Source organism: Astyanax mexicanus, chromosome 11 (genome assembly GCF_023375975.1).
Source record: "Astyanax mexicanus isolate ESR-SI-001 chromosome 11, AstMex3_surface, whole genome shotgun sequence".
NCBI lineage: Eukaryota > Metazoa > Chordata > Actinopteri > Characiformes > Acestrorhamphidae > Astyanax > Astyanax mexicanus.
Window position 1 is genome coordinate 2,869,418 of NC_064418.1, and position 11,827 is coordinate 2,881,244.

At 38.0% G+C, this 11,827-nt stretch overlaps 1 protein-coding gene across 1 annotated transcript; it reads left to right on the plus strand.

Moving 5' to 3' along the window:
• Positions 1-971: 971 nt before the first annotated feature.
• Positions 972-4,249, plus strand: LOC125804888 (uncharacterized). The gene has a single exon (XM_049484549.1). It carries the CDS (start codon positions 1,067-1,069, stop codon positions 3,668-3,670), a length of 2,604 nt encoding a protein of 867 aa, XP_049340506.1. The 5' UTR covers positions 972-1,066; the 3' UTR covers positions 3,671-4,249.
• Positions 4,250-11,827: the final 7,578 nt, after the last annotated feature.

Here is an 11,827-nt window from a genome sequence, read left to right on the forward strand (position 1 = left end):
AACTCAGAAGAGGCTAGAGTGACCTCTGGAGTGACGAAAAACATATGAAGTTCCTTTCTTATTGGCTTCTTTTTTAGTGGGGAAAAGTAATATAGTACTCACTAGGGTGCCCCTTTTTGTAATAAGTTATAATAATGTGTCCTCTAGATCAGCGAGTCTCAGCTGGTGGGTCGCGGGCACGTTCTGGGTGGGTCGCAGACAGCTTGTAAAAAATAAATGCATTTGTAACATTTATTAAATAATTAATACACATCTGATTTTGTACTTGTCTGTTATATTGGGGGGAAATAGAGATAGATAGAGTTTCGTACTAATGTACTCTGAATGCAGAGATATGCAAAGAAGTGAAATGTCTAATTTTGTGGCCTTAATTATTTTCATTTTATTCTCGTAACTTTTACACATGTAGTTGTCGTGTTCCTCCTCAGTTTCTTGAAAAAATTGGGTTTTCAAAAAATATGGTTGGTGTGGTGCAGTGGATAACACCACTACCTGTTACTGAGTTACCACATCATGTGGGAGACTGGGGTAAAAAGCTGAAGAGCCTTCTTTGCCACGCCTACAAGACAGTTATAGCCAAGGAGAGAGAGAGGGACAGACAGACAGACAAAAACTACAAAAAAGTTCCTTCAGTCTTGAAACCATGGTCTAGAATTAATTGTTATAACTTTCAGTCATTTGAACTTCCAGAAGATCAAACGATGCACAGAATTTAATGACGTCTACAAAAAGTCAGAGCTACGAAATCGAGACGACAGCAGAATAATAATCATTTTCCTCCGCAAATTAATTCCCTGTTGCATAGTTGGATTTGAAGCTCTTTGAGTTTCTTATACACCTACACAGACACTTTAAAAAAATCAGAAATTAAAAGAGATTGTTCTTGAAAAACAAGATTTTCCAATCTTTTTGATTTCTAATGAATGTGTTTCTAATTTCCAACCATTGTTTTTTTTTTTCTCCTGACAGGTCCCTAGCAACAAGAGACCTCCTCATAAGGATCAGTCACAGTCATTATCACCAGACCTCTTGTGCTATCTGTCTTTCTTCTTAATCCAGAGCGAAGATGTTTCCTGGGTCTCCAGTTGGCAGCAAGGCTTCCTTTGGTACTGCTGCACTGCCTCTGGTACAATCAGATACGGAAAGCACAGAGGAACAAAAACAGTCGCTTTCATTGCCCTGTTGGGCCACACAGGCACTCTGTGACCTGGCACACAGCGAAACAGAGCTCAAACGCCTGCAGGAGCGACAGGCGGTTGAGGCTGAGCTGGTGGTTCGTGGTGTACATCGCGCTTTGCTGGGAGTACAAAGAGAGGAACGCCGCCTGCTGGAGAGAGTAGAGCAGGATCACCGGGACCTGCAGCGCAAACTTGAGCAGGTGCAGAGAGAAAACGCAGCAGCCATCCGAGTCGGAAAAACGCTGGTAGATCAGCGAATGCAGAAAATCTTGCAGTTGCGAGAACAAATAAATAAAGGTTGTGTCAAGGGTGGAAATGAAGTGGAGCAGAAGCAAGATACGCTTCTCAAGGGTGTAGCGGAGTTGCTTCAACCATGGGAAATTGCACTTTCTCTCAAACGGGTTTCTTTCAAACCCAGTGCTCAACCTAAAGCTGTGAACTTTGGGGCGGTCAAAGTGCAGGATCACAATGTTCACTACCATGTTGGCGGATGTGGCCCACAGGGACAGCTCTGTTCCCTCCACGCCTCCGGGGGGCAATGTGACAACCATGCCGAGCCAGGAAGAGATGGGAGGAGCACCCCTGATGGAGCAGGACCTGGGCAAGGCCAGGTGCTTGGCTTGCCAAACAGTTCAAGAAGCCAGAGGATTGTCAGAAAGATCAAACTGTCATCCCGAAGTGATGATGATTCTGGAGAGGAGGTTTTATCCAAGTCACCGTCGCCACTAATGCAACGCTGGCCCCCAAAGCAAGTCCTGAGTGAGCGTGATTCATCACAGGATGAAGAATGTGAATCACCCACATCTGAATCTAAAGCAGATGAGCTTTTCTTGGCTGTTCCTGCATTGCTTAGCAACGGGGAATCAGAAGGCGAAGATTTTGCGTATCGACGAAATGGCCCAACTCCGCCGCTTGCTTTGCATAGAGCACGGAAGCAGCGGGAGCTATCGCCATCCCCAGAACGAGGCTATCACGAACACATGAGCTTCGACTATGAAGATCTAAAGACAGATAGGGGTCGGTCCCCACAGAACTCCTTCAGAGGGACATCCCGATTTAGCTTTGGCACACTGCCTTCCTCCCGCAATACTAGCCACAGTTGTCAGGATCTTCTTTCACGTGATCGCTCGCTTTCTCGATTGAGTACATCTTCAGATGACCATGCATACACTCGTGCTCCATCTCCTGCTGAAAGTGTTGACTCAGGATACACGTTCATAGTCAGCTCACCTAAAAAATTCCTTTCGCCTAAACCTCGACTCTCCAAATCCAGCGCAGACCTTGCTAATCTCAGTCGACGGCTTATCAACGTGAGGGAGCAGTGGAGAGCTACTAAAAATCGTCAGTCTTCAGTTCTAAGTTCGTCCACTTCGCATCATCCAGTGGTTACGCAGACTAAGTCCTCTCCCGGTAGTGGAAATCACTCTCCAAAACAACATACCAGACGTTCTTTGGGAGTCTCTCGCTCACTGTCCATGTCAGTCATAGATGGATCATTCCAAGACTCCAAGGATAGTAGGTTGAAGCCCCAGGATTCAGGAGGAGTCAGACTTTGGAGAGATAGAAGTGATCCAATCTTACAGGAGCTGGATGAGGATGTAGAGCCATTGGCGCCAGAGGAAGTAAGACTTGTGCAACAGTTTGGCAAGCAAGGATCGGGACGTGCTGATTTCACACTGCCGAGTGGTGTGCATGTTACACCTCAGGGTCAGCTTTTCCTGGTGGACTGTGGGAATGCCCGTGTTCAGGTGACTGATCATAATGGTAATGTTCTTCAACAAGTGACCTCCCCGAGTAAAGACACCGGGGACTCGTCCAAACGCTGCCGCAATTTCTTTGATGTGGCTGTAAACGCTAAAGGCCTCATCGCCCTGAGCTGTGCTGCTGAACGAGCCCTCCTCATCTTGAGTCGTCACGGACGCCTCCTTCAGACCTTCGGAGGGGCGCCGTACATCGGAGGAGTGCCACGAGATGAGCTGGAAGCACCCAGAGGAGTGACAGTGACCCAAAAAGATGAGTTCTTAGTTGCTGACATTCGTAAGGGCACTCTAACTGCTATGAAGCTTGAGCCCAAAACTGGTTCAAGGCTAGAGCGCACAGTAGTAACTGGATTCCACAGACCTTACTTAGTATCTTCCTGTCTACAGTCTGGTCTTGTGGCGGTGTCTGAACGAGGAAGCGACACGGGTCGAGAGCCCTGTGTGAAGGTTCTGGGACCGGACTGGAACACTCTGCGGATCCTGGGAGTCTGTTCAGGCATGGGGCCTGTACTTTCTAGCCCCTGGGGTTTGTGTATTGACAAGGATGGAGCCGTGCTGGTGGCCGATTGGGCTGAGCAGCACCGCGTGGTGCTGTATTTGCCTGAAGGGACAGGCAGTGTGATAATTACTGAGGGACTAAGCAGCCCTCGGGGGCTTGCTCTGCTACCCAATGGATTATTAGTGGTGTCAGACAGCATGCACCATTGCATTAAGATTTACAAGTATAAATAATGTGATTTAGCTAATAAATAAAAAAAATAGTTAAAAAACAAAAACGTTCTGTATATTTCAGTAGGTGTCAAGATATGCTTATATCTTAATGTTTCAGTTTTCTGTGGGCAAACTCAATACTATCATTATCAATATCATTATACAGTATTTGCTGATTTATTATCATGCAGTTGTTTGAGAAAATAAAAAAGTTTTTAAAATAATACTTGCATTCAATACATTTGTATGCAGTTTTGCATAATTTTCAAAACCTCCAAAACAGCAACTTTACAGGAGAGAGAAAAAACCTTGTAAACTTTCAATAGAAGTCAATGTAAAAAGAGTTTATTTCAGGTCATTTTGAGAAGTTTCTATTGGTCCGTTCATCAAGTAATTTTGGCACAGTGTAAGGGACAGTTTGTCTGTTCAAATTATGTAATAAACTAAAAATCGACAAAAATGGAGATAATTGTTTTTCATAGGACAGCAACGATATATATTATCTTTTTAAATAATGTTTCTGTGCATTTTTGGCCCTCAACCTTTTTTTAAAATAAGACAATATTTTTAATTCCTTCATTCTCGACTATTTATCATGTTCATAAGGCGTTTATAAAACTACATACAAAAAAAGACATATTTTCCCAGCTTAATCACTTTATTTTCACCTATATATTAGTCACCCTTTTTACATTTGTCCAACATGCTAAGAGAAGATGCTTGACAGGGTGGATAATGTCTGGTGTGGCATAAACTGGCATTTGATGAAAAAATAAAATTGAAGTCATTTTGATTTGTTCATGCTGAGCTTGTTCTGTTTTAAATTTTAATTTTGATTTTCTAAAATTACTTTATTTACAGTAAGATTTTACCACAACAGGGTAGAGAGCTTAAGCTTTACCTTAAGCTAGACGATATGATAAATAGTAGGTGAAATTGTGCATGTTTTAATAGTTTAATAGTTGGTAATTGTACAAACAAATAACTAAATGAATAATTGATATGTCTAAATTGTTTAAAAGGGCAAATTTAATGATCTACATAGAGCCTACTCTAGGCCTTATAATTTCTGGCTCATCTTTTTACAGCATACAGTGATTTTTCAAGTATATGCCTAAAAATCACCTACAGAGGGCAACTGTGAGAGTGTGAACAGTGCTTTAGTCACCATACAACCTCTTCTGAAGAAAAATATATATATATTTATATATATATTATTCACATTATTTGATGTGACCTTTTGAGATGGAACATAAATACAACAGCTTAAAGGTCGTTTCAACGTAAACTTAAACTACTCACCTTCTCAAAACACATTCTACCGTCAAAATAGCTTTAGTTTAAATATTTTTTCACTTTTTAAATATTAGGCAATGCAGTAAGGCTTGAACAATGTCAGGAATGTAGTTTGTCATGTGAGAGTCTTTCATGTATTCAGACTCAGACACCCACAGGTCTATTTCTTTGGGAGTGTTATTTTGGAACATTTCTATTGGTCGATTCATTATGAATTTTTGAAACGCTCTCTAAACCATCACTGATTGGTGGAAACTTCACACTAGACCTGGAGCAGTTTGGACTGTGTGTCTCTCCACTCTTCCTCCAGACTCTGCTCCCTTGATTTACAAATGAAATGTAAAATTTACTGATGATCAGTGATGGTTTGTTTGGAGAGTCATGTCTGTCATCTGCTGGTGTTGATCCACTGTGTTTTATTATAAAGTCTAAAGTCAGTGCAGTTTTGTTTTCCCACAAAATCTTACAGCACTTTGTGCTTCCTCTGCTACTGACAACTTTTATGAAGATGCGGATTTCATTTTCCAGCAGGATTTGGCACACTGCCCACACTGCCAAAAGTACCATTTTTTTTATATAACATTCTAATTTCTAATTTTCGGAGACTTTTTGGATTTTTGGGTTTTCATTTCATTTCATAATCATCAACAATAAAAGCTTAAATAAAATGCTTAAATTACATCACTCTGTGTGTAATACATCTATATAATATATGAGTTTCACAGTCTGAGCTGAGTTACTGAAATTAAGCTTTCAATCTTTTCAATGATATTCTCCTTTTTTGAGATGCACTAGTATATCCCTCCTATCCAATGAAAACCATCTATCTATATTCATCATTTGAAGCCTGTAGAGTCTCACTGTGTAAATAATTCTGCAAGAACAGAATAAATTTCAATTCAAGAACATTTTGCCTTCTCCTGTAAAGTTACTATTTCAGAGATACATCTTTTCCATTGGGTTCATATAATTTGATTAATCAAATCAAACATATTGCTATAAGAAGGCTGAATATAAACAAAATGATTAAAACTTCCATTAACAGTCCACTGCCTGCATATTACAGTATTTAAAATGAATTATTTAGCTTTTTCTTCCTGAACGTACATTTTTCTCCTATACTCTAAAAGCAGATTCACTGAAAGAACATGAAATAATTTCTTAATTAATTTCTTGTTTTCTTTCTTTCTTTCTTTCTGTTCATACCATGGAAGCACGTCATCTTAATTTATTCATTTATTCATTTATTTGTTTTTAAATTTTTTAAGCTTGAGAAAGCAATATCTCATGCCTGGGTTTCAGAGTGTGATTCAAGTCACATTTAATTCAACCAGTGTTTCCATTGCAAAGCAGTCCTCACATCTTTTTCCCACATGTTCGGTGACCTTTATGAAAACAGTGGCGTTATACAGTCACCTTTTCCAAGCAGATGGCAGGTTGGCTTTTCAGAGCAAGTCTCAGCGCAGTGTGGAAAAGTGTGAGAAAATACGGGCAGATGAACTTTCCACAGATGGTTATCAGCTTGCGGGAAAAGACACAGAAACCAGTTCCACCTGTTCTCACTGCCAGCTGTTTTACAAGACAAAATTAAATATATATATGTATATATATATATATATATATATATATATATATATATATATATATATATATACATATATATATATATATATATACATAAACGATCATGATTTGCAAGAAATCAGCTACGTAAATAACATATTTATAACAATGTAAATAATATTACACTCAAATGTCAACTTTTCTCAAGCTTATTTTGAGAGATAGCATTTTTGGTATAGTGCATTTTCCAACATCGCTTTAAGAAAATGCATGTTTTCCATCATTGCTTTTCTAAACAAGATTCACATGTGTGAAGTATAATTCTCCACTGGATGTGAGACTTTTTTACAGGCTGAAATAACAAAAAAAAAGATGCAGAGCTTTTAGACCTCAAATTATGCAAAGAATATGAAAAGATCATATTCATAAAGTTTTAAGTGGAATAACCCTGTTTTTTAACCACAGTTTTTTTATGCATATTGGCATGTTCTCCTCCACCAGTCTTACACACTGCTTTTAGATAACTTTATGCTGCTTTACTCCTGGTGCAAAAATTCAAGCAGTTCAGTTTGGTTTGATGGTTTGTGATCATCCATCTTCCTCTTGATTATATTCCAGAGGTTTTCAATTCGGTAAAATTAAGGTAGCTCATCATTTTAAGTGCTCTCATTTTTTCCAAACTACTGTTTTCTTTTTAACATTAGCAGTGTGTCCCACGTTGCATTTTCCAACATGGCTTTTAGTAAATGCATGTTTTCCATCATTCCTTTTCTAAACAGGATTCACATGTGTGAAGTATAATTCTCCCCTGGATGTGAGACTTTTTTACAGTCATGCCTTTAAGGCTCAAACTCCTTAAAACCCCTTAAAAAAAGAAAGAAACCACAGCCCAGTCGTCACCTCTCCATAACTTCCCTGGAGGTAGGCACGCCACCCCTGAAGTGGGAGTGCTCAAGTAAGGCCCTGGAGGCTACAAGACAATGAATTACCTCAGCAATACAGTGTGAATGGTGGTGTTTAGTCCAACCATGTACTTTTTTTAAATAAATTTTTATCAATAAATCTATTTTTGTGACATATTTTGTGATTCCAAGAACTCCAAGAGCTTAATTTAAGGCACAATAATTACTAGGAAAGTGCTCTAAGCAAACATCAGTGCTGAGTTGAATAAGACAGTAAAAAACAGCATCTTGAAATAATTTCAGGTCATTTTCTTAACTCTACTCTCATAAAATGCATCCAACAGAGTCTCTGGGGTTGTTATTTAAAAAGAAATGAAAGACTAACCCCCAAAAAAGCCCTCCACTGTGCAAGTTTTCCCTTATTTCAGAGGAAATACAGTATATGTACCAGCCATGACTGTAAATGTTGTGCAGATCTAAACCTCGAATAACTAATGCTTGCGAATTAACGAATCAAAAGTAATCATATATATATATATATATATATATATATATATATATATATATATATATATATATATATATATATATATATAAACAATAAAATATTGTCATTTACAGCATTTATTGCAGAAAATAAGAAATGCCTTAAATAACAAAAAAAAAAAAAAAAGATGCAGAGCTTTCAGACCTCAAATTATACAAAAAAAAAAAGTTCATATTCAGTTCATAAGTTTTAAGAGTTCAGAAATCAATAGTTCTGGTTTTTAATCACTGTTTTTTTTTATGCATCTTGGCATGTTTTCCTCCACCAGTCTTACACACTGCTTTTGGATAACTTTATGCTGCTTTACTCCTGGTGCAAAAATTTAAGCAGTTCAGCTTGGTGGTTTGATGGCTTGTGATCATCCATCTTCTTCTTGATTATTATATTCTAGAGGTTTTTAATTTGGTAAAATCAAAGAAACTCATCGTTTTTAAGTGCTCTCTTATATATTTTTGACATTAGCAGTGTGTCCCAGTTTGTTCTATTGGTTTCCTATTTTTAAGCCTCAGTATGTGGTAACAGTTTTACCCCCTGGTTTATTCTGCATGGTACTTAAGAAAATGAGATTATGAATGAGTAAGGATTATTAATGGAGAGCTTTTTTTTTTTGGTCCCTTCAGGACACAGGTTTGGCACACATTTGACACCGGATGGTGCTTTGTTGTGTGTCAGCTTAGTTAGTGTGTGATTTTTGAAGTCCTGAGTGTGTTTAAACACTTGAATACACTATTCAAAAGAACATTTTTGTCATATTGTGCATGCATTTTTCTTTAAACAGTGATTTAACTGTGTAACTGTACATGGGCGGATGCCGTGGGTGATGCATTTATATAGTTTTAATGTGTATAGTTGAAAGCATGTGTACAATATGCATATATTTGTGGACATCTGTTTCTAAGCGTTTTTGTGTGTGTAGGAGGCTGTTTTGGCTTGCTTGGCTCTGTTAGCTTGAGGGGATTTATGGAAGTAACAAGCAAGCAATAAAAAACGCTCTTCACTGGGAGTTAGTGACATGTGTGAGAGAGATAGAGAGAGGGGAAAAGAAAGAAAGAGAGAGGGAAAGAGAGCGAGAGAATGCCAAGGTCCATCTACAAACAGAGTAAAGCTTATAGAAAATGTTTGACATTTTCACACATACTGAAAAAGACAACAACACTGGGGTGAAGAAGAAGAACTAAACAAACATTTTTTGTCCCAATTACACACTGCACACTAATACTACACATTCCAGTCAGAAAATATCAGGGTTCTCGCACCATTTTAAAAGTCAAATTTAAGGCTTTTTAAGACCTATTTTAGACTGTAATAAATATAATTTAACATCCAAAAATGTAGTCATATTTTCTTTGGTAGAAAATAATGATTAGTTGTATTGGAAATTTTTTTTTTTTTTTAGCTAGCTTGCTGCTAGCCTTGAGTCTCTCCCCAGTAGCGTAGCTAACTCGCCGCTAACTTTACTATGTTATCTAGCTCGCTGCTAACCTTAGTTCTCTGCCCAATAATGTAGCTAACTTGTCGCTAATATTATTATGTTAGGTAGCTCGCCGCTAATGTTACTATGTTAGCTAGCTCTCCGCTAACCATTGTCCTCTTCCCAGTAATGTAGCTAGATAACTCGCTGCTAACATGAGGATGTTAGCTAACTCACCGCTAAAGTTAGCATGTGTTTACCCACCGGTATTAAATGCACCGTCTGAAAATGTAATATCTACAGCAAATTAACAGTAAATTAAAAACAATTTAAGACCTTAATTACCCAGATTTTAATTTAAGACATTTTAGAACTTTTTAAGGACCTGCAGGAACCCTGAATATAAATAAAAATCGCCTCCTATCTCTATATCTACATTCCGTGTGCATTGTTTCAGCTCCACTGAGCATGTAGGACACTTTGTAGTTCTATAATAAAAAATAATTACAGACTGTAGTTCTGTATCTGTTTTTCTGTATACTTTATTATTATCCTTATTATCCTTTCACCCAGCTCTTCAATACTCAGGACCACACAGGATATATAGACCACCACAGAGCAGCTATTATGAGGATGCAGGGTTGCCAGGTTCAACAACAATACCATCCTAAAGTCAGTCTAAAGACCTGCCTTCAGAAATTTTAATCAGCTTAAACCAACCAGAATATACAGCTCTGAAAAAAAAAATAAGAGAGCACTTAAAAATTATGAGTTTCTTTGATTTTACCAAATTTGAAACCTCTGGAATATAATCAAGAGGAAGATGGACGGATCACAAGCCATCAAACCAAGCTGAACCAGGAGTAGCATAAAGTTATACAAAATCAGTGTGTAAGACTGGTGGAGGAGAACATGCCAAGATGCATGAAAACTGTGGTTAAAAACCAACCAGGATTATTCCACCAAATATTGATTTCTGAACTTGCTTTTTCATTTTCTGCAAATAAATGTTCTAAATGACAATATTTTTTTTTTTTGCAATTTGGAAGAAATGTTTTCCATAGTCTATAGAATACACTGACTTCAACATTTTTTTTCATGGCCTGGTGATCTCTGATTACATTGTGATTTCTTTTGTTTTTTGTGACTTTTTAATTATTTTTTTTGTTCGTTTTTTTGGCGAACAAAAAGTAGCACAAAAAACAAAAACGCACCCTGCCTGGATTTTCAAACAAGCCCAATTAGGCTGAAAAAAAAAACACGAACCTGGCAAATCTGTAAGGGTGGTGGATCATTTTTTCTCAGCACTGCAGTGACACTGGTACGAGTGGATAAAGAGTTTTTGAACACTTCAGTCTCACTTCTACACTGAAATACACAAAAAGTCGCCACCAAAAAAATTATGTCCACATATCAAGATCATCAAGATCATATCCACATATCCAGGCAGCTCTTCTAATGAGTAAACTCTGCTTGGCTACTTGAAAGTGCACACACTGCTGACACCAGTGTTCAACTGCACACCCACAGTTCCTATAATCCCCATAGAAAAGCACAGCTGATGGAGTGGAACAGTCTGGAGCCGCCATACAGCAGCCCGAGGCAGCCTACACACTAGAGGCTGACACAGCATCAAAAATGCAGCTCCTTCACACGTTTCCAGTATGGATGCTGCCTGAGTCAAAAAAAAAAACTGTTTAATAAAATGTGCTTATAAAAGACAGAACGTGAGCCGTACAAACCCCCTCAGACCTCCCATGACTTGTAGAAGGTCATGATTTCTGCATGCATCTGAAACTCTACTGTTCTGTTCCTGTACTGTCTATTGTGTCGGCGCTTTTAGGTCGCCATGCCAACATTAAGCTTTAAATTGAACAAGTCTTCTCAGCTCTCGCCTGTGGAGCGCTGGAACTGTGCTTTCTGAGGTGTTTTAGCTCCATCTAATTACTTACGGAGGAACTGGAGTGGAGTTTGTGATGCAGAACTTGTTTTTCTCTCGTGAAAAAGAAGTATACTCAAGAACATTAAAAGTATGTTCAAATTAGGTAAAGAATACTAAAAGTACATTTTCAATTTAATTGACTGAATGTTAAGAAAACACACATTAAATATATACTTTCTCTGCACTTCCATAAAATGTATTTTAAGCACTATGCTTTAACCCTTTCAATTCTGAGCTATGTTCCAGGGATGGAAAAATATAAAAATGCTGTTTTCTACAATTTTATTGCCTGTTTTTAACATTTTTACTTTATATTTGATATTGACCTTTTTTATGTCACAGACTATTCCGACACAGTAAAATAAACATGATTAAAGTGTCTAAATCACATAAAATGAGTAAAAATGAGCTCTTATTACTTGCCATCATGCTCTAACGCATGAGCTGCTGTTTTTTCCCCAGTGAAGTAGGCAGGGCTAATCTACTGTTTCATTAGTTTCAATTAGTGTTATGTGCA